We start from the raw sequence: 23,378 nt of genomic DNA, 5'->3' as shown, positions 1-23,378 counted from the left end.
TGACGACTAATATTGCAAACCCGGTGATTCTTTATTTTGTTTGTTTTGTTTTTTACAAAAATCACCGAAGCGTGAGATTAAATACGTTTTCAACTTCTTCAAGTCCATGTTGTATTTTTTGTTGTTGAATACAAATTGTCATAAATTACCTAGCTATCAACATGTCATTTTTTGGCGGAGTCGAGGGGTAAGTAGTCTTGTGTGCCATTTGCTTATCATTTTTAACGTAAACCACAATAATCAGAGAGATGTAAAACAGTTACTTTTGGCGCTGGTCTACCCAATAGAACCTCTGAGCACCTTTTATACAGTAACTGAAGGTATGGTAAAAGAAACGAGCTGTCAAATATGAAATTGCATGAAATAAACTATATGGTAGAATAAACAAAATAATAATACTTGACCCACCCAAACCTAAACGCGCACCCTAATCCAAATAAAATGCTATAAAAAACCCCTATGAAAAACTTCAACTGATACATCTAAGGTTTGTGAATTGTGTATTTTTACACTTCAAACTGTTATTTTCTAATTCTTCTCATTGCAGAGGTGGTTCGCATTCTAAAGCAGTGATTATTGATGAAAATTGCAAAGCTGTCAGCTGGGCAGAAGGACCCGATACCAATGTTTGGGTAGGACACTTTTGTTTCACATGACATCAAGACAATAGCCAAAATAAACTTGAGTTAATAATTTTAAACCTAAAGGCAAAAATAAATTGGTTTGTTGTAACATTTATACATACATGTAATGTGTGCACTAAGTTATGATTATAGCTCTTCTAAGGTTGTAATGATCAATGATAAAGTAAACAATTTCCTGTTCACAAATTGTCTTAATGGCAGTGGTTATTAACTTTTTTAGGCTGGTGGCACACTAAAAAAATAAAAACAAATTCAAATCACACTTTTGACCAAACTGTACAAATATAAATTAGGAAGCACCCTAACCGCAAGGCAGTTAAATACTATATTGGTATAAGCAATCTCATGGCTATTGTACATCCAACTCAGGCCCACTAAATGGCATGCCTATTTGTAATTTACAAACAGCTTATTTTGCAAAATTATTATTTCAGTTTCCCAACACAATTAGGAATTTGTCGAGATAAACTAGTGTGCTGAAGCATATAGTTTGAGAATCACTATACTAGGTCTTTGTGTTTATTTTCTAATGCAAATTGGAGTTAAGGAAGTTTGTACTATAATATTATAAGCTATCTCATGGATAAGTGTCAAGTGTCCTGTACCTAAATAGATGCCTCAAATACAAATAGGTTATTTTGCAAAATTGTAAAAAGTTTCCTGGTACACTTGGGATTCTTTTGAAGTCACTAAACTTGGAAATTCCTATAAGGAATCACTACTTTAAGGTCTTAATAAGAAATGAATTCTTGCACAGAAATGTTGTTACATAGGGTTATTTCCGTTCCTTCCGTTGTTAAGTTATTTGTGTTTATTTTTGTAGCAAATTGGAGTTGAGGAAGTTTGCAAACGCATCTCTGTCATGATTGAGGAGGCAAAGGTTGCAGCAGGAATAAGCAAAGATTGCAAGCTTAAGTCACTGGTATGTTTTTCTTATGCTACTCGGTCTGTGTATGATTCATCCTGGATGTGACAATTTTTTTGTTTATGTTATTGAGCTCATTATGTCATGGGTTTCCCCTGTGCGACATTTTTGTACAGGAAGTTCTCTTAACCTCATATTGACTTTACCATTGCCTTCTCTTGTTTTTGGCGATTTATTAAAACTTTTATTTTAACTGTTTTGGTTTACTTAATAGACTTTCCAGTATTTCATGGTTGATAAATTTATTTGCTTTTTGCATAACAGATTTACCAAAAAAATAATTTGTAAGGGTTGAACAAAACGCTTTTACAGATCAAAATTGCTTGCACTATTCAAGATCATAACAGGTTCCTAAATATTAGATTAAGATATCTTACCAGTAGGTACAACATTACATGTTATTAGCTCTTGTGTCTGTGTCATATGAATTACCTGAATTGCCATCGACTAAATGTTTTTCAATTAATATTTTGGAATTTTTATGCCTGCATTTTTCAAGGGAATGTGCTTAAGTGGTGGTGAACAAGAAACGCAAAACAAAAAGATGACTGCATGCTTCAAGGAAAACTACTCACACCTGAGCGAACACTTTGTAATCAAGTCTGACACATTTGGATCGATTGCAACTGCCTGCAAAAAAGGTTAGTAGGCTGTAAGTTGTCCCATTTCAATTCAATAGTATGTGTTATACACTACAGCCTGAAATATAAATAAAAGCCAATTGGTTACATTTATTTGATCAATGGATGCGCTAACTTATTTTTGAACTTTTTAGATAAGATTTTTTTCATAAAAAACTTTTGGGTTTTCTCACAAAAAGCCAACCTGCCTGTCCAAATAAAAGTGAAATTGATGCAAAAAGTCAAAATCATTTTGATAAAAAACTAGTAATTCCATGTCCAAGTATTTACTTTCTCAAGTCCCAGTCCAACTCATTAGCATTTACCATACATGTTTTAACTAATAAAGTTTATTAGTTATTGTATTGTGAGCATTGTACCACATTACAGTCAAAACTAACATAGCTCTAAACCAGTGGTTCCCAAAGTGGGGTCTGCGGACCAACTGGAGCCCGTACAGCAGTTTCAGCAATGCGAATTAGTGTTTAAAGCTTTAAACATTAGGTTAGCAAAGTTTCTAAACATTAGTCTATGTTTTAAATATTATCTTTTCATCATTATTGTCTTTAGTTATGCTTTAGTATTTGATAATATAGCGTGTTTTGTGGTGCATATTACAAAGCAATCATTTTAGTGCACATGTCAAGTGTTTTTAAACAGGAACAAGTGTTTTGTTAGTTGTTTTAATAGTTAAAATACATGTAAAAACGTGCATGCGAGTTAGCTCAGCACTGTTTTCATGCTCTAATTGAAATAAAGTCATAATTATGTTGTTCTAAATATATATATAAAGAAATAAAATCATATCTTACGCTATTTTAGGTAATCAAAACTTATAACAGAAGCAAGACTTAATTCAAAGCTGTGTCATTGACTTAAGCCGTTAAAACACTTGTTTCAGGTGGTGTCGTCCTTATTTCCGGCACTGGGACCAACTGTCAGCTGCTGAACCCTGATGGGTCGACCCTGAAATGTGGGGGCTGGGGTCATATGATGGGTGACGAGGGTAGTGCTTACTGGATCTCACATCGAGCTGTCAAGTATGTGTTTGACGATATGGACGGCATGCAGAAGGCACCTCATGATATTGCATTTGTCAAGAAGGCAATGTTTGAATTTTTCAAGGTCAGTTAATTAATGTAGCAGGTTGTCTAATAGAATTTGATGGCTAGATACTTGTTATACTTGTTTTACTCTGATACCTGATTCATCATACCCAATACTTTTGAAACTAGATCCAGAAAGTACAGCTATGATTAATTTATCTAAAATTGCAAAGAAATGTTTTTTGACTGTAATATGAAATTTGCCTTAGTTATAGGAAACCTACTTGCCTTTGTTTGTTAGTGTATTTTGTGTAGAAAAGTTATTTTCAAAACATGGCTTAAGTAGCTATGTCACTTTAGTGTCTTGGGTCACCGATTTTTTCTAGGAATAGGTATCCAAGTGGAATACCAATTTAAATACATCTGTGAAATGATTAAATTTGAACTTTCATAATTACGACCTATGCTAGTTAACTACTTCAAACCACTGCAATAAAACAAGTAAAATAATGAAAAAATACATTAAGCAAGAATAAAATTTTAAGTATCAACATATGGTTCAGAATAATGAGAATAAAATAAGTAAGAAGAAATAACTAACAAAGATCAGACTTAAAAGTAGTAAAAAATAGGTAACAACAAATACTTTTTCACAGTGTATTGACTAATATACTATAAAATTATAAAGAAAATGTTACAACAAACATGGACTCTACACAATGTAGTAAATTGTGTTTTGATTTATTTCACTCAACTCATACATAAACAATTGTATCAAGTGGCTTACCCAAGCAAAATTGAAATTTTAAAAATCTAAAATATGTTTAGGCACCCTTGAGCTTGATAATAATTTCCACCCATTGTCTCACCGAGCCCCTGTTGGAAACCACTGATTTAGCGTACCTAATTTAAAAAAAATGAGAATATATTCTTGTCACAATTTTGTGCAAAAATTGTTGTTTTTATCAGATAAGCAACCGCAACGACCTTCTTGATTATCTCTACACAAACTTCAAGAAATCTTTTATCGGTGGATTTTGTAAAGTGCTTGCATTGGAGGGTAGGTGTTCATCTTCAGTTGTGCTATAAACCTAAACTGTAATGTTCTACGCATTTAATTGAATAATTCTATAACACTAAGAAAGCATCGTTAAAAACTATTTTCATAGTTTAAGTATTTATTTTTACCTTAGCACAGGTCGGCATGAATTTTGCTGAATAAAAAGTAAATAGTGTTTTTAGTTAATATTGGTTTGCTGATTCCAAAACTGAACACCAGTTTATTATTTTGATAATAAAGGGGAAATAATTGTAGTCCTACGTCATTTTGCAGATGTGTAATAGACGTAAATCATGTTTTAAGGTGCTGATTCCAAAAATGCTATCACTTTGCATTGAGCTTGCCAAAAAGTCTATTTTTGTAAAGATCATGAAACAAAATTTGCAAACCACCGTTATTTTGTAAAAGTTCAAATTTCTATCTAAATTTTAACCCCTGTGAAATCTGTAATTGTCAACGATTTGTTAAATATAAAATGCCGTTTAGGTGCCAATGAAGTGAAAGACCCTCTTTGTGTTCACATATTCAACGAGGCAGGAAGATTGCTTGCTCAACATGTCGTGGCTTTGTACTCTTCTGTTGACGAGGTAAGGCCTTGCATGATGATCGTCGTTGTCGATGAAGCTTTTGTTACAGTCGTCCAAATAAGATTTAGAGCACTCTTGCTTTAACCGCTTTGGTTTATAGCTTCCAGTGTTTGAAACAAGTCCTTTTCAAATAACTGACCAAGTCAAGTATTTTGCAAAAAAGAAGTCCCAGTCATTATAAGAGCAAGTTAACTCCTAACTTGATTATGAGTAAGAACTAAACTACAAATAACAAAAACACGCAATACATAGCAAGGCAATTGTTTTACGTGCTAAAAAGAGATAAATAATCTTATTTTATTGAAAAATGTTTTACCGAAAACGCTTTATTTAAACCCAAGTTATTTGACAAAATGATTAAAGTGTCAAAACCTAAGTCGAATCAAGTCATTTTAAAAGAGTGAATTAAGTTCACAGTAATTCACTTTTCGGTCTTTAGCGCACTGATAGTTTCACAATTTTGTTTTCATGTCTTTTAGAGTGGATGTATCCGTTGTTTGAGTTCGCAGTAGAGTGTGTGCCACCAAAATAGTTTAAAAGGTGTGAAACGTAATTTCGGAAAATAGCGGATATTTATTACGAATGCAGATAATATACACAATATTTACTCATTACCTTGAGTGTAGTCAGGGTAGTTTTACAGTCATAACAGTTTTCAAGAATTTTTGCTTTCAATATGTCATCACTTTGCAAAACGGGACATTTTTAGGCATTGGCTTACAATATGTAATCGACTTGTATATTGGAACATTACTTTATCCGATAGGTGGTGCTGTGGTGCTACGTAAAGTATCTGTGTTTTTTTCTGTAGTCGCTCAAATCGCAGGAAGGCGGTTTACAAGTGGTCTGTGTCGGGTCCGTCTTCAAAAGCTGGAATCTGCTAAAGCAAGGTGAGAGTTCGCTTGATCATTTTTAACCGAACCCGGCTCGAAACCACTTTTCTACACCTTCCATTTCAAACAGATATGAGTCATGAGTGTTGTAGTGACTTGACTTAAACTGTTTTCAAATGACATTACTTAAGTCTTTATGGCAACATTTCTTGACATTAGTTTGTGGTAAACCTTATTTTTTATGCAAATGACCGTTACTGGAAATAGAAATGACACTGAAATTTAACGATTTGTTGAAGATGACTTGAGTTGGACTTCAGTTATTTTACAAATGGCTTGGCTGGAACTTATATCAGTTTGAAATCACTTGTTTGCCACCCTAAGCATAGCCTCTCCTATATTGCCAATGGACAACAGCGACAATATAATGCATGATTGTGACGTCACAGGCTTCGTCGAGCGCCTGAAAGAATCGGACCTAAAGCGGTTGACGTTGGTTGAGCTGGTTGAGAGCAGCGCAGTGGGGTCAGCGCTCATTGGGGTCAGTGACGTAGGCGTCCAACTGCCGGTCGATTTCGAGAAGAACTACAAAGTTCTCGAGAAGATTCAGCTCTGAGCAAACTTCAGTTAATCTTTCCATGACGTTTATCTGATGTACAGAAACCAACGCTTTGCTACGGTGGCTTTATGATCTGCCCTTGGATTTATCCAACCTCGTGCACTGGCCATTACTAGGGCAATTAGTTTTTGACCCAAAAAATAAGAAATATTGACCTAAAAATATTGATTTTATTAGAAATAGGTTGATTTGCAACATATTGTTGTTTGAAGAAGTGTGTTAGTGATTCGGGCATATGCAAAACTCTTAAAAATGCTTAGGTTATAATTTTGTCATTACAAAATGACACACAACTTTAAAAAATACTGATAAAAAATGTTTTTTTTGTTAACTATTTATGTGCATTTTTAATCGATTTTGACTTGAAACAATTTTGACAAATTTTGACCTAACGTGAAAACTTTCACAAAATTTTGACTTTATTGACAAGTCAAAAACTAATCGACCTGGCCAGTACACATTGTCTGATCAACTCAATACTGCGTGCTTCCTATCCCAAATACTAGAAATGTCCGGTAATATCGGACAAAGGTCTTGAACTTATCTTGTTGTCTTTAACCATCCACGCTAAACGGATTATGGCAGCAAACCAATGCAGTACGTGTGTGTGTTTTTAAATTAAATTGATTTGGTACCGTAATTTTTATAGGTATTTTTTGCAAGATTATAAGTTATGAATTTGTAAATTTTACGTAAGACGATTTCTTGCGTTTTACATTGTCCGATCTGCTGTTTCATATATTGAAAAAGGACCTGTGCTTTTCCTAATGTTGCCAATTGACACAAAACGAATCCGAATTCGGAAAAAAAAATCAAAAATCAACTTCGTAAAAATATAATTACTAGTTTATGTGCTTCACCAATGTTTTTCGTAAAAATCCGAATTAAGCTGAAGTTTTTTTAAGGAAGCATAGATATTTGTTCAGATATGGCCTTGCAAGTAAGTACTTCGAATGACGTCTTATGACTTTCAAAAATGTTTGGTTTTCTGTAATTTCTTACATCTTCACCCCCAAAACATTGCATTGTACTCGTACATCTACAATCTACATTATCATACCCATGTTCCCGCAGTGGTATCATGACATTTTTATAATATACTTTACCGTATGATTATAAAAGGACTTATTTGCTTCATCGCCTTGTGTTTACAAATATGCAGTATATACTGAAGCCCTTACTTAAGGTAAAGTTAAAGCGTTTCAGAATGTTATTTAATATTTCTTTGTCAAATTACACGTATTTTGGGCCAAAACGATCTTTTAACTTTTCATCTCGTCTTTCATATCTTTTTCATAATTTGTTTTAAATATTGACCAAATGTTTCGAGATATAAACACTTCGTCATGTCGTTCCTACGTGCAAATATGTGTTTTGTCAAATTCATTACATTAACTCTCGTTGTGCAATTTATCGCTGAATCTTCGCCTTTGAAAATATAATTGTCATTTAAAAAAAAGTGTTAAACTTTGGGCTAAAAAGCAACAATATTTTTAATTTTTTCCACGCAAGCAAAACGTTTCAAATTTAGAACAGTGTTTTTTTTTTTGTTTTGGTTCCTGTAGACCAGTGGTTCTTAAACTTTTGGAGACACGTCCCCCTTTTACAATTTTAACAAAACTCGCGCCCCACCTTGTTTCAAAATAAAAAAACTTAAAGCAGAACAGAAAATTATTTCCGGGTAAGTTGCATTAATGCGAAGGATGTAACTGTTTTTTTGGATACCAAATGTTTAATTCGAGTATTGGCAGCAGGGAAATATCACTACGCCTTAATGTTTAGTCATAATTCATACAGTGTTTGTCAATTTCTCGCGCCGCCCTTGTGAATCTCACACGACCCCCGGTTTAAGAAGCACTGCTGTAGACCATGGTCGGCGTGGAACATTCAGAGATGACGTCATAACTCACGTGATAAAACAGGTGATCTCAGGAAACCTGCAGTTTTTGGTCCATCGATGTGATACTGTGATGTAATACTTTAATATATTCTAAATACATTTGAGAAGAAAGCGCAAAAGGTTATAAAATTTATTTTATTTTTTATATTTATTTCCCGAGATTTCAGCCTTCATGGCCCCCTAAAACTAGTCCACTTACCCCAAATTGGTCGACGTTGTTATTTATCCCAGTCCTTTTCTGTAAACAGAAACTTTAGTTTTGCCCTCTTAATTGTGTTTACCGATGTGTACGTGCACATTTCAGCGACCAACAATCGGATGCAGACGAAACGAGTTTCTCTCGTTAAGTTTCCTGATTCCCTGATACTTAAATTATCCACGCGGTTTGCTCGGCACGCCAGTTGCTCGTTGGTTAAATGGCAATAAACTTGCTTTCATATAAAAAAAAAAAGCTGGTGATTTAGCATCGCGTTTGCTTTTGGAACGAGGAGCTGCAATTCACTTTTTTTTAGGCTCGTTTTGCAAAACGCAATGAAACGTGATGCCTCAACCCCTATATCCTTAATTGCGCAAATATTTGCACGACGTACGTGAGCCCCCCCAAACCCCCCCCCCCAAAAAAAAAAAGTGTATCCATCGGCGGGCGGTGCGTGGTTTTTAGCGCGTTCCATGTTTTATCCACTCTGGTCACGTGGCCAAACCTAATATAACATCCGTGAACCCGAAAAAAATACACTTTTTACTTGAAGTTAAGTGAAGGAGAACTCAGAATGAAATCGACTTTCGTCTTTTCCTTAGTCTTACTGGTCATCGGGCTCTTTTGCGATTCTGGTAAGTTAGACAAGAGATGCTGCTTTACCATTGGTCCTGTTCGATAATATCAGGTCGGAACTAATATCTGATGCTAAATAGCCCGCGAACGGGATGTATTCATACGATACCAAATTAATTCGTAACTGTCACTAATATTTTGTGATCTAACTAGCCGTTTTCAACTTTAAAAGGGCATTTTTTTGGAAAATAATATCTTAACGATTTGAGCTATGGTTATTATTACTGGGCAGATAAAACGCGGGATTCGTTTCTGACAACTGTATGTCAATGCACTTGAAACTTTTGCCATTACTAATGCTAAGTTTCACGTTTATAAACGTACCCTTTTGCCATTACTTGTGTTATAACACTAAAGTTCTGGACACTTCTGTAAAGTAAAATGCGTGACTTGCAGTTAACAAAAGTAGAATATGTTTGAGTCCAGGTCAATTTTGCGAATTTGTTTTTAGCTTCCGCGCTCCAGTGTTATAGTTGTACCACCATTAACGGGCCCAACCCAGGATGTACCACCAACCTCGACCAATCGTACCTCGGACCTTGCAATGTGGCGTGCGCTACAGCGACGGGCACGTTGACCAGTAAGTTTTTGATGTGTTTTCGCGTGAATCAAAACGCACCATAAACCAGTTAAGGCAAGGTTTGGCCCTTTTGTACCTGAATGACAAAATAAATCTTTCAGTGGCATCAAAAGTTATAATTGCCATTTTCTTAAAAATCTGCTTCGTATAACCCTTGGATAACGTCTAGCTTAAAAACCCATATTATAGAATTTACAACCAATACTATTCATATTCGTCACAATCAGAGGTAATACCCCCACCCCAAAACAGTACGAGTTGTTTACTTAACGACGTTAATGCAAAAATAAAATTTTAGCAACCTAAATGTTCGAAAAACGCTTTTTCGCTTTGCGCGAATCGATAACATCTTTGTGATGTAGTTAGTGTATTGCAAGGATCAGATCTCTAAACTAAGATTTTCAAAAATAAAAATTTAGCCTACAAGTAACTTCAAGCTTACAAGAGCGATTTTAAGTTTACTGTAGAATTTGACAGGCATTTTTATTTTTTCAGGGCCAGGCGAAAGCAGTAGCAATTTCGTGCAAAGAGGCTGCCTCGACATCCTGTTAAATACAAAATCGGGTAAATGTTCTTGCACTGACAGCAACATCGGAAAGTTAGACCTGGACTATACCGCTTGTAAAACTGGTAAGCGCTACAGCTTTGTCACGTGTTGTATATAACCTATTGCGGTGTTTTTCAACCTTTTTTGTCTTGCGGCGCCCTACACAAATTGTAAACAGTTCGCGGCACCCTCTGGCTCGTATTTTTTCTCAATGGTTAATTGTAGCGTTACAATAAAAAACATTTTAATTTTTGGCACTTTTATCGTACACAAAAAAATGTTTCAAGAAGCTTACCAAAAGAGCAAAACTTCTAAAAAAAATTGTAATATCTCTCGACAACCTTGAGTGTCAAATATGGCACCCTAAAGTCACGCAGCACCACGGTTGAGAACCACTGTCCTATTGTGATGCCAACAGACTGATTGTATTATTTTTAAGTTTACGCTTCGATTTATATTGGTATGGTTTTTAGAGCTTTTTGACACAAAAAACCTTTCAACAGGTTTTATGCTGTTTTTGGGTTTATAAAGTTATAATCAGTAGGTAATCTTTTATTCAATTATTGTTTTTTAATTTTCTTATCACCTAAAAATCTCATATCGCCCAAATTACTTGGAAGTGCTTAATACACAAAAATCACCTTGGGGAGTAAATGTCCCTTTGTTTTGATTAACGTAAATCTGAAGAAAACAAGAAATAACGAATTAAGTAACTCTCCTCCTTTCATTACAAAATGTCTTCACTTTTAGCAAATCGTTAAAACATTAGGCCTACTTTGGAATTTCTTTACAAACCGCTCAATTAGTCAAAATCGTTAATTTAATTTTTGTACACAGACGGCTGCAACGATGCAAGCGGATCTACAACTGGTTTCAACCACAGCTCCATTCAACTTGGCAAGAAACCAAAAGCAACAGGTTTGTAAAAATAATTCACATCATAGCCCCACATAAAACAAATGCCAAAAAGGTCTATACGTTTATGTTTAATCCAGGGGTTATCCATGCCCTCCACCGAATTCCAAATTATTATCTTCCTTATATGATTTGGCCCTTTTGTTGAAAAATGTTAAGCCTGAAGTCGCTTTGTGTTTTGCTCCCTTTGTGCAACCTAAACTATTCAAAGGCATTTTTTGCATTTTCCGTCTTTTCAATTAAATAGTATGTCCATTTGTGACGTTCTTCCTGAACATGTTTTATGTCGCATTTAGTGTTTAATTCAATTTGCAATTGTCCATTTCTCTTAGACACGACCTGCTACGTCTGTACTTCGGTATCGGGGACAGATTACGACGCTGGATGTGAAGGACCAGACCTGGACGACAAATACCTGGATACCTGCAAATTTGGGTGCACAAACGCCATTGGAACATATACACGTAAGCACTGCAAATACGAATACACAATTTTAACCGAGCAAGTGGACAGGAATATAAGTGATGGCTGTGGTCATTGATTTTCTGTTTTGTCAAGAGTATTATATACTTTTCTCTAAATCATAACCTATTTAAAAAACAGTGTTTTTCATATATGTATACAGGGTTTTTTTTAAGGTTCGGTTTGGGTGACCGCTAAGTAGTTTTAAGAGACCACAAGTGTTTCATTTAAATACCAAAAAGTTGCAATTCCAAAATTTGGGAAACCGCTGAAGAAATTTGAAAAAACACCTTAAAAAAAACACTGCATTTATATATAATTTTTTTGTCGGTGTACAATGACAAATAGCAATATTACGGATGTCCAATAATTTACTTTTTATTTGGATAGCGATGCCCGAAATTATGGAATTAAAGTATCGCAATCCGTGAAGGATGCCAAATGACGTCATCACTGTGCTCAAACAAGCAAAAAAGATGAAATTGAAACGTTGAACAGTGTTTTCAGTTATTTGGCCTAACTTTCTTCAACCTAAGTAAATTTAGTAACCTCCGGTTGTTGACTTATTTTGTTTGTAAACTAGCCAGACTGAAGTCAGTGACATAAACGAAAACGTCAAACATTAAAATAGTTAAGCACGAGCCCAAGTTTGAGCAACTTCAACCCAAGTCATTTGACTCAAATACTTAAGTCAAAGTCAAGTAATTTTTCCAAAAGACTTTATTTTGCCCAAAAAGGCTTGGCTTAAATCTTTAAAAACAGTCACTCAAGTCATTACAGCACTGGAGTGTAGCATACGGAAACTTTGATATGCTCCAGAAAACGTCATTCAGGGCGATAATCTCGCAAGCCCAAACTGAAATCAAGTCAAAACGGTACAAGGCGAATCTTTGGTTTTTTGTGCACCACAGCGGCTAATAAGACAAGTAGTTGTTTTTAACATTTCGGTTGTACGTATATCGACGCCAAAAATGGTGAAAGCTCGGACAATTTTTGCGTTTTCAAATATATACGAACAGCGTCGAAACAATTTCCAGTTTTAATCAATCGTTAGAAAAATTCGAGGGAAATCATTTTGTTGTGGTTTAGCAGCAAACTACCGCAATTTTCAGTTTTTTTCGAGATAAATTATTATTATTGTTTTCTTTACAGTCGCCAATGGCGGTGAAAGTCACAAGGTGGTACGAAGAGGTTGCCAACCGGATACCAGGATAGAGAATGGGAATTGCAACTGTGAAGACCCGGCTTTGATCACGATCGACTTCAACTACGAAACCTGCTTTACTGGTGAGTAGTATGTCCGATAATGGACATTTAATTCCGATACCGATACCCGATATTTTGGACAAAAAGTATCGCGATCCGATACCAAATGACGTCATTTATATTCTCAAACAAGCAAAGTGATTAATATTAAAACTTTCGCAAGCCTTGTAGAGCTATTATCGGAAATCAAAAAGTTGGTAAAGCAAACTCGCAAGACAGTTTCTTTGTTTAAACTGGAAAAAAATCGCATAAAACGTTAAAACGACAAACCGATTTGCTTAACTGGTTTCCAGAAGATGAATATACTTACTGTATTTTTATGTTTTAGACAAATGCAACGGGTCCCCGTCGGTTGCCGTTTTTTCATCGAAGTTGGCCATTCTGTCTCTTCTTTTGTGCTTAATGCTTCGCTGATCATCGAAAGTTACACTTAGAATATGCTTGCTAATAAAGTAGACTCTTTCGCTTGCAAATGTATGCTGTGCTTTTTAAAGTAACTTGGGGAACCAAAACGGTCTCTTAACATATAGCCTTCTTAAAATAAATATTTTTTTACAACAATTTTTACAACAATATTATATATTCAAATAGTTCCTTTTAATAAAATTGTTTATAAATTATAATATATATGAATACGCCGCGTCGCGTGATTTGCTTGAAAGCACACCTGTATCTCTTGCTTAACTTTTGTGTCCGAGTTTGCTTATGTGTTATTTGTGTGAAATGACAGAAATTAAGTTCGTGCTATTTTGAGGATTAGCGATTGTTAATACTTGCTTCTTTGTGGGAATATTTTTGATCAATATGTATTTTACAAATCAATTTGGTGATTCCGTTATTGTACAAATTAAAATCAAGTTGTTCCACAAGTCGCATTAAACAGTTGCGTGTAATCTGAATGGCGTACAATAAAACAATTTAGCTGCATCAATCCTGTTGTTATACTTAACGTACCATTCACCCAATTAGTTCATATCAAATTATAAAAGCAAGCACTTAAATATTTTTCAGCATAATGGTTGGACGTATAGTAAGAATATTAAAGCCCATACTGAAGTAGGTAGAATTTTGTTAACGTTTCAAATATCTCATTATCTATTTTCAACATAGTGAGAAGGCACTGACCCTAAGTTTGAGTCTCACTGTGTTAAAAATGAATAAGATGTATTTAAACGGGCTTTGACATTCTTACTTCGTTTAAAAAATCGATTTATTAAGGCTGCTTTCTACAATCCGTATTGCGCTCAACGGGCTTTGACATTCTTACTTCGTTTTAAAAATCGATTTATTAAGGCTGCTTTCTACAATCCGTATTGCGCTCAACGGGCTTTGACATTCTTACTTCGTTTTAAAAATCGATTTATTAAGGCTGCTTTCTACAATCCGTATTGCGCTCAACGGGCTTTGACATTCTTACTTCGTTTTAAAAATCGATTTATTAAGGCTGCTTCTACAATCCGTATTGCCTTCCAGAGTTTACACACACTTCTGTAACTTATGTCCTTTATAAAAGGTACACAAAATGCGAGCGAAGTGTTCGACGTGGTGAGCAAGTTCGCAACAAACACAGATAAAGTACTAAAACAAATATTGTTTAAGGGGCGTGATGTTATGTCGACGTGTCGTCTAGACTTGGCCTTGCCAACTGGGGATCGGCCAACGAGTTTAAAATATCGCGAGTAAGGAAAAGGGCCATGTCCCCCCCAAAATCAAGAGGGCCATGTCCCCCCCCCAAAAAAATGTATTTTTTGCTAACTTTTACTACAGTAAATAAATGCCAAAAAAAGTACAGTTTTGATTTGTCAAGTATGATTTGTCCATTTCAGTGAGTGTATTCAGCTGCTATATGTAATCCTGACCTAAACATACGCTATTGAAATAAACAAAAGATTGTATCGCTATTTAACACTTCACACAAAATATAAAGTCAAACTATAGTACCGGTAGACGTTTATAAATTTGTTTGATTTTTCAAAATAAAATATTTTCGAAAAAAGCGCAAATAAAATTCTAGGAGGATTTACTATGCTGGTAGCAGTTGCAAAATAGTTGAAATCGGTCAAAAATTAGGGCCTGATTAACTGTGTTAAATGTATCCCTCGTGGAACTGGCGTGCCGTTATACGCGCTTGTATCTGTTTAATCTCAAGGATAAAGTAATGTGAATACAACATTGTGTGGATTCGAAAACAAGTAGCTCATGTTTTCGGTTTTCGGCATTTCTGTCCGATTTATTGTTGCACATTGGAATGAGATCAAGCTTTGTCAAAACAATGATTTTCTGGTAATTATTAACCCCAAAACAACATTTTTAGATTCCGAACGCTAAACAGATAATTGATAATTGTTCTTTCGACTTTTACCGATAAATACATTTCCTATAATTTTACACGCAAAAAAGGATTGTTTATTATATGAGAGGTATTAAAGGCCTTTAATTCACATCTGAACAGACTCGCTTTCGGCTAGTTTTTTCCGGACGTGTGTAGCCAACGCCGTATATCAAACCTGCAATAAATGCCAACTTAACAGCCATGCTGTCGCCCAGCACCGACGTAAACGTGCTGCTGTTAGGCGGATTCTAGTTTCGCGCACACAAAACTCGAGTTTTGCATTCCATTGTCAAGGTAAAACAAACAGTGCTATCAACGCGATTTAAGGTAGATAGTAAAAAAGCCTTCTCTATTTTCAATTACCAGCGCGCCGTACAATGTGTTTAACTGTAAACTTCAGTTTTTCCGCTGCTATAAACCCGATTTCGTACCTAACCGTACCTACCGTGTCCATGTTCGTCGGCTTGAAAAACATTCAAGTAAAGGAATGCGACGTTATCCTAACAAAAATTGTTTATAAACGTTTCAAAGACATTCCGCCTTTATAGGCACTTTTATACTTAACTGTTATAAGGACATAGCCTTCAGCTTCAAACCTTAAAAAATAATATTGCGATTGATTTTTTTTGCGTTAGAATTTAACCTATCCAACTAAAGTTAAAATGAACTTTGATATCGATAAATCTTAGATCATTGACACGAAAGGTTAAAAAACTACGATTTGGTTTCCGTCAAACAAATCTGAAATAGGTCAGATTTTTACTGGTAATGTTATTTAACAAGCTTGCAACTTAAATAGTTAGCCTGCTTAACTAACTAGTTAAACATGTCTATATTGTTTGCTTTTCCCACGAGTTACCTATAGGCAAAACACAGCATAGGTCCCGTACCTTTTGAATACCATTTACGTATCACCGCGTACGGTACATATTTTTTTACCATAATCAGTCACAATTTCTCTGATTAACTAGGCACAGCACACCAGGCATGGGCGCCCGCAGGGGGAGGGGGCAAGGGGGGACACTTGCCCCCCTGGAATTTCAAAATGCGATTAATAGTATTATTTATAAGTGTAATATGTATTACTTATGAAGGTTAAAAATATTATACATTATCCATTGCCCCCAGTGGCGTATCCAGGGGGCGGGAGTTCTTACCCCCTTTTTGTAAGTGATATTATCGTTTTTTGTTCGTTTTTGTCATGGTTTAACAAACTGTTCGAAGCGGCGTGCCTTTTAAATAATTGGCGCGTCTTAATCTAATGCGAAACCAAAATCGAGTGCAAAACGCCGTTTTCGCCTTTAGGTTGGTCGACCGTAAACGCTGGAAGTTTTTCTCTTTCGTTATTTGTTTAGGTTGACTGATTAGCAAGCGTGTATTCAACAATTGACAACGCGCAGTCAAACCTTCTTTCTTTTTTTCTCGCTGTAAAACGTCGAGTTATACGCAGTATCAGTAGGCTATGTTCCTCGCTGTTCGGTCTCTGCGCTAATATCCGATGTTGGTGTAACATCGACGAATTATGTGTGATTCTACCACAATTAATCACACATATTTCACGGTCGTGGCTTGTTTTTTTGCCTGAAGTTAACGATTGCACCAGGATTGCCAGATGGCCTAAAATTCGGACAAAAACGATAAATTGTTCTAATTTTACCTGCTGTGTCCGACGGTTTGCAAATCATTAGGACAGTAAGTTTTCTGTCCTAATTTGGCCGAATTTATTTGGAACATTGAATAAAGTAAAACCACGGGCTCACGAGGCCTACAAACTTTATTTATGTCCACTTTAACCACGTAAATCCAAAAAATGTTCGCGCTTCGCGCGATTTAATGCGTATTTTTACAATAATTCTGTGCAGCACAAAAGTGTCAGGTGCAGTATAGGGCGCTCAAATTGAAATTTAAGCCAACTTAAATTGAAATTTAGGCCAACTTAAAATAAAATTTGTGCTAGGTTTACACAGGCAGAGTATTTCTACCTTTTAGTGATATCATAACTTTTTACGTACGTAGCCTTTTCCAAAACATCTACAGAATTCCGGTAATACAATTGTGGTGTTGCGGTTTTGGTAAAAGGAAATCGAATTTACAGAAAGCTTTATTGTTGCACTGCTGTTAACGACTAACCGTTTTGTAATTTTGTAAGAAATTTTGGCAGCTCAGTAAGAACAGTTACCTCCATTGATTTCCATTAGTCTCGCACTAGGTCCATGCTAAATTATTATTTGTCCTAAAATGTCCGAATTTCACACCAACAATGTCCTTATCCTAAACCAAGCATCTGGCCACCCTGGATTGCACACCGTGATTTCGCAGCTGGCGCCTGACAGGATTGTCGACCACGCGCGTGGTCGCTTTGGCTGGACGTATTTCGCTGTTTCTGATTATTTATCACGTCTTGCAATCACCATTCTATGACGTCATACTGTCACTGTTTTATGACGTCATTATCCATTAACGTCAGACGAAAAATAGGGAAATAACCCCAAGTTGAAAATTCAAGATCCCCCTTTTTGATTTTCTGGTTACGCCCCTGGTTACGCCCCTGGTTGCCCCCGCCTGGAATTTTTTTTGCGGGCGCCCCTGACACGAGGTAATGTACAAGTAGCCTATCATAACCACAGCATCTCGGGATATTGATCAGCTGTAGGCTCCTATCCATTTCATTAATTGTTTCCCATACTTACTCTCTGAATGGACCGTTTTGGTAAAATTAAAACTGTCAAAAACGCAGTCGTTCATGTAGATTCCCCAGTTCGGTATTTATTTTAGTTCCATAATACGTGGTTGATTTCTATATAAAAATATATGTCGACTCTACTCTAATGTAGGTCGTCTCCATGGCCTTATAAAAAACGATTTTTTTACAGGTAGAGCGCATATACATGATAGTTCTAACCAATGTAATAATTTAGTTAGTTTTGTTGCCTAATTAATTTATAAATGTTTATGAATAATAAATTAATTTTTTTTTTTACTATAAAATAGTATTAAATCAGGGGAAACCCTATTGTAAAAATTTGTTTACAAAAAATTATTTCGTGCTAAAAATACGTTTCAGCTATTATATTAAATTGTTGCCTAATGCAGGCAAAACGTTGTTTGAAAATTAAACTAATGTGAAAATCACCAGAGATAAAACAAGGCGCTGCTCTAGAATCCTACCACTCTTTCGTCCGGAGGTTTATCAACAATATTTGAATTACCGTAGGGTTATTTTTATTTTTTTTTAAATATTTTTTTTCTAGATGCTGAATAAATATGTTTATTTTGCCTTTGAAATTGTAGGATGAGATAGGGCTAGATTTTGTAGGTTGGCTAGCTCTTGGTGGGTAAGAGTTAGTGTTTTCGTTTGTTTGAGTGAGTGAATCAAGTATAATTATTATATTTATTCATACATATTTATGTTTTCCTTAAAATTTTAACTTTAACAACTCGTTTCGTTAGGGTTAAAATAAATGAATAGCAAAACAAGTTGTCAAAATTGAAATTGCAAAGAAAAAATATGTAAAAGCAAATTATAATACACTATTAATGCTTGACCCAAAGAAAATGTAGTAGGATTCTAAACCAACGCTGAATTGCAGACAGTTTATGGAATTCAAATTTATAACTAAGACTTTGATTTTGTGTTATTTTTAAATATTTATTAGTGGTGGAATTCTAAACCAGCCCTCCCTATTCAGCTGCTGTGACAGTTAGCCTACTTTTACGTCACTGAGCACGTGACCGTTGTTCACTAACGCGTGACCTAACGCCGAATCTGCGCTTTGATCGTTTCGCATTCATTCTATCTTATACGTCTTACTAATAGCGGCTTGAATCACCGCTCTGTTTATCGCTGTATTTCTGAGATTTGTGAATATACTCTAAGAGCAACATCTACTGAGTGGATTGTCTTTGCCTAGAGTACAAGAAGTTAAGGACAGGTATTCTAGCGGCCTGCTCCTTTGGAGTCGGATTAAGAATTTGTAAGAGACTTAGGCAGCCGTCGACCCTCGTCTACAGGGTCAGCAGCCTTCTTATAGCTCCCTACGAACTCTCCACGCTTCACTGGTGACCTCCTTGTTCTTCGGAAGATATCTGAAGACACAACATTGCAATCAAAAGCAGGCAAGTCTCAGAAAACAAACGAACTAAAAATCTCGACAACTAGAGAGACGACAGTCAATCGTCTCTCCTCGAAGAAGATACATCGCCCTTTCAACGGCCCCCGGGAAGATCCTCTCGTACAAACAGCCCAAGATTCCTTCACACTCCCCGCACCGGCAGCGTGCGACCTTAAAGACGACCTAGCGTCAAAGGATTATTTTGGAGGAGCGGAACCGGCATCGTGTGCGATCTCGTCCCCAGGGAACTTCAGAAGGACGTGCGATTTTCTTCACATCACAACTATAAAATTAGTAAGATAGACAAGGGATTTTCGTTCGAAAATAACTGACAGTTCGCTAGTCGAATTTTCAAATAAAAATCGCCGAATTTTCCTGCAAAATAATTGTCTTAATTAATTGAATAATTTGCATTAATAAGTTTACGCCCATTGAGTGTTGTGTGTTGTGCTGAATGACTGTTGGATTGGCATTTTTATATTTCGAGTAAACTGCTTAATATAAAGCACTAAACCGTTACGGCAGGCACAGCGAACTTTGGCTAACACCAAAATAGCATCCGGTTCTCGCGCTCTAAACCGCGCTTATCTGAGACCGGCGTAAAAGCTTGTTTACGCTATAGCTAACTGAAAAGACCTCTGTTTTCTGTCAGAAATCGAACTCCACCCTTAAAAATAAATAAACCTTACTAACCCCTCCCCCCTACTAACCACACAAACATAATGCCAAAACAAAAGCCCGCTACTGCTGAAGTTGAAGAGCAAGAGGCCTTACAGGCAAAGGTTCAATCACTTGAAAAGAATCTTCAAGCAACAAAGGTATTTGAACAGCAGACACAAGATCGCCAAGCAGAAGTGGAAGCTACATTGAAAAGACAAGATCATAAATTGGAAATGAACCAAAAGAAGCTGCAAGCCGAACATCTTGAAAAAACTCGCTTGCTGGAAGAAAAAATTGAACAACTCCAAAGAGAAAAGGAAACCGAAGAATTATCACAAAAGATGAACAAACTGCTGCTACTACAGGAAAAGTTACAATTTCCTGAACACAAGACAAATTCCTGAACACAAAGACCTCAAATTCCTGAACACAAGACCTCGTACAATAGTGCTAAAAGACATACCAAACTGCCTGGTATATTTGGACGACATCCTAGTATTTTCAACAAACAACGAACAGCACGAAACTGACTTACGCCGTGTGCTTGGCAGACTCGCCAAATATAATCTCTATGTCAACACGGAGAAATGTGAACTCGCAAGACGGGAATTGCAATTTCTCGGACATGTGATTTCAGGCAGAGGAGTTCGACCGCCAGAACGCAGAATCCAGGCGCTGCAAGAAGTTCAACTCCCAAAGACCCAAAGGCAACTGCGACAGCACTAAGGAAGCCTAAACTACTTTAACCGTTTCCTACCGAAGTGCGCGGAAACCCTAGCACCCTTGTATGCAATGCTAAAACGCAAGGGGACAAGACAAGCTCTGACCTGGACCGAAGAACAGAAACAGGCCTTTCAAGCTTCAAAGGACAAATTATCAGACGCCGTCGCACTTTGTCATCCGTTGTTAGATGCACCACTGTCAATAACGAGCGACGCTTCAAACCTTGGATGCGGCGCGGTTCTACAACAACGTGTAGACCAAAAATGGGAACCTTTGGCATTTTTCTCTAAAGCCTTCAACAAAACTCAACAAAAGTATTCCGCATTTGGACGCGAATTACTTGGCATTTACCTTGCGGTGAAACACTTCATATATTACATCGGAGAGAGAGAAACAACGATTTTCACCGATCATCTTGCTCTCGTTCACGCCTTTACATCAAATGCGGATCGCATAAAGCGAGACACTTGGCCTTCATCGCCGAATTCGCCACATCCATGGAACATGTAGCAGGAAAGGATAACGTCGTAGCCGATCACTTGTCTCGAAACGCACTCAATCACATACAACTCAACACGGAAGCGATCGACTGGAAAGCCATCGCACAAGCGCAAGAAGAAGACCCAGAATTGAAAGCCCTATTGGAAAACGGAACTGGCATGTCACTACAAAAACTCACTCCACCAACCATGAAGACGGAATTGTGGTGTGACACTTCAAGCTCTGTGCCAAGAATATACATTCCGCAAGGGTTTAGACATCACGTCTTCCGGATTCTACATTCCGTGACCCACCCAGGAATCAAACCCACCATCGAACTGATCGCAAAACGCTATGTATGGCCACATATGAAGAAGCATGTTCGCATCTGGACCAAACAATGCCACGAATGCGCGACTTGCAAAGTAACACGACACAATTTCACTCCAATTGGACGATTCCAACCAGTTGAGAGGAGATTTGAATGTGTGCACGCAGACATAGTGGGACCGTTAAACAACAGCAACGGTTACAGGTACATTCTAACCATGACTGATCGTTTTTCTCGTTATACCGAAGTTTCACCTCTAAAAGACATAACAACCGAAACTGTGTTAGAAGCTTTTCTATACACCTGGATTTCAAGATATGGAATATGCAACGCTTTGACCACAGACCGTGGATCTCAGTTCACATCAAACCAGTGAAAGGAAATGATGGAATATTTGGGGATACAACACATTACAACCACCTCATTTCATCCACAAAGCAACGGCCAAATCGAAAGATTTCACAGACAGCTAAAATCGTGTCTAAGAGCAACCTGCCGCTCATTATGCTGCAATTACGATCAACGTGGAAAGAGGATTTACAGTGCTCGCCAGCAGAACTTCTCTACGGACAAACACTAAAATTGCCCAATGATGTTTTTGCCACTACACCGCCACAAAGCGAGGCAACAGCAGGAAGCATTCTTTGCAAAATTCGCTCCTACATGGACAAACAGCGATACAAGCCGACACGGCCGCGAAATAAAAGGCCCAACTACGTCGACAAGGCATTGATGACCTGCAAACACGTCTACGTGAGGAACGACGCTTCAAAACCAAGTCTGGCCCCGCTCTATGACGGGTTATACAAAGTTCTTGACAGAAGCGACAAGTACTTCAAGCTTGACAAAAATGGAAAACCTGATAACGTTTCCATTGACCGCTTGAAAACCGCCTACGCTATTCTACCTGTTCAAAGACAGCCGTCCAATAACGACGACGTTCTAACAGATATTACCGAGGATGAAGACAACTGCCCACCACAGATGGAGCAGACCACATCGAGAGGACGGAACGTTCGCCTCCCAGCCAGATATCGTGATTAGTTAATGTCACAGGACATCAGACTACGATTTCACGACCTATTTTTTGTTTGTGTTTCAAATGTTTTCAATTTTTGCCGTAAGCAATTTCTGAAAAGCCAACAAATCTACACCATTGTGGCAAGGCACACTTTTCGCAAACTAACATCATCAAGACACCGGAGCCCTTCTATTATGAAGCAGGACCGATCAACAGGTGTTTTCTACAATGTCTCAATGCAACGACATTTGTTTGCGACCTGGTGGACTAACTTTAGCTTCACCAAAACATTAATCTCCCCTGGAGATTCACACCCCACGCTGCATCGACTTCCCTTGTAGGACGAGATCTCAATAACCTACAGGCCAAAGTCGAAATTTAGCTCACTGCAATACAGCTGAGCGTCAACGCAACACAAGTGCAACTTTGACAACGCAAGCGTTTTTACGCGTCAACCCTGCAGCGAAATTCTTCCTAATTTTAAAGAAACCATTTTCGCTGAACTCTTGACTTTTGGATGACAAATCGAGTGAAATATCTTATCGCTGGCGATAAGATATTCGAGACACACCCATCAGGTGACGATCTGATGGACGTCCTTGAGAAGAATATCCCAAGCTAAGTCTACCTATTTTCACGGCGTTTCCTATACACAATATATATACCAGTTGGAATTATAGATTACTCCAACGACGCCGCTTACAATGCACTTGGTAAACATTCCTCTAAACTTCAAAGCACAAGCTGATGTGAATGTTCTTCACACATAAACTGCAACGAAGTAAAATATACCGCAGTATCCAGTGAATTCAATTTCAGATTCACGTCATTTTACTGAAAAATCATTATACCGCATGGGGCGCAAACTTAAAACAATTCTGGA

General features: G+C 37.0%; 2 protein-coding genes across 2 annotated transcripts; both read left to right on the top strand.

Moving 5' to 3' along the window:
- The first annotated feature begins 119 nt into the window (after positions 1–119).
- Positions 120–7,782, top strand: LOC146163227 (N-acetyl-D-glucosamine kinase-like). Its single transcript, XM_083382063.1, has 9 exons — positions 120–187; positions 548–632; positions 1,468–1,566; positions 2,069–2,210; positions 3,091–3,314; positions 4,205–4,295; positions 4,782–4,882; positions 5,694–5,772; positions 6,165–7,782. The coding sequence occupies exons 1-9, from the start codon at positions 162–164 to the stop codon at positions 6,329–6,331; spliced, it is 1,014 nt and encodes a 337-aa protein (XP_083238189.1). The 5' UTR covers positions 120–161; the 3' UTR covers positions 6,332–7,782.
- Positions 7,783–21,160: 13,378 nt separating this feature from the next.
- LOC146163226 (uncharacterized) lies at positions 21,161–22,518 on the top strand. Its single transcript, XM_083383011.1, has 2 exons — positions 21,161–21,678; positions 21,819–22,518. The coding sequence occupies exons 1-2, from the start codon at positions 21,161–21,163 to the stop codon at positions 22,516–22,518; spliced, it is 1,218 nt and encodes a 405-aa protein (XP_083239137.1).
- The last annotated feature ends 860 nt before the right edge of the window (positions 22,519–23,378 follow it).

The sequence above is a fragment of the Ascidiella aspersa genome, chromosome 2 (assembly GCF_963924565.1).
Source record: "Ascidiella aspersa chromosome 2, kaAscAspe10.2, whole genome shotgun sequence".
Taxonomy (NCBI): Eukaryota; Metazoa; Chordata; class Ascidiacea; order Phlebobranchia; family Ascidiidae; genus Ascidiella; species Ascidiella aspersa.
The sequence above is the reverse complement of the archived record's forward strand: the minus strand, read 5'-3'. Positions and strand labels throughout refer to the sequence as shown.

Coding starts and splice junctions, on each gene's coding strand:
- LOC146163227 (XM_083382063.1), top strand. CDS start 162: ATGTCATTTTTTGGCGGAGTCGAGGG. Junction 4,296..4,781: donor TAAAGTGCTTGCATTGGAGG/GTAGGTGTTCAT, acceptor AATGCCGTTTAG/GTGCCAATGAAGTGAAAGAC. Junction 5,773..6,164: donor CTGGAATCTGCTAAAGCAAG/GTGAGAGTTCGC, acceptor GTGACGTCACAG/GCTTCGTCGAGCGCCTGAAA.
- LOC146163226 (XM_083383011.1), top strand. CDS start 21,161: ATGGAACATGTAGCAGGAAAGGATAACGTCGTAGCCGATCACTTGTCT. Junction 21,679..21,818: donor AACAACAGCAACGGTTACAG/GTACATTCTAAC, acceptor CTTTGACCACAG/ACCGTGGATCTCAGTTCACA.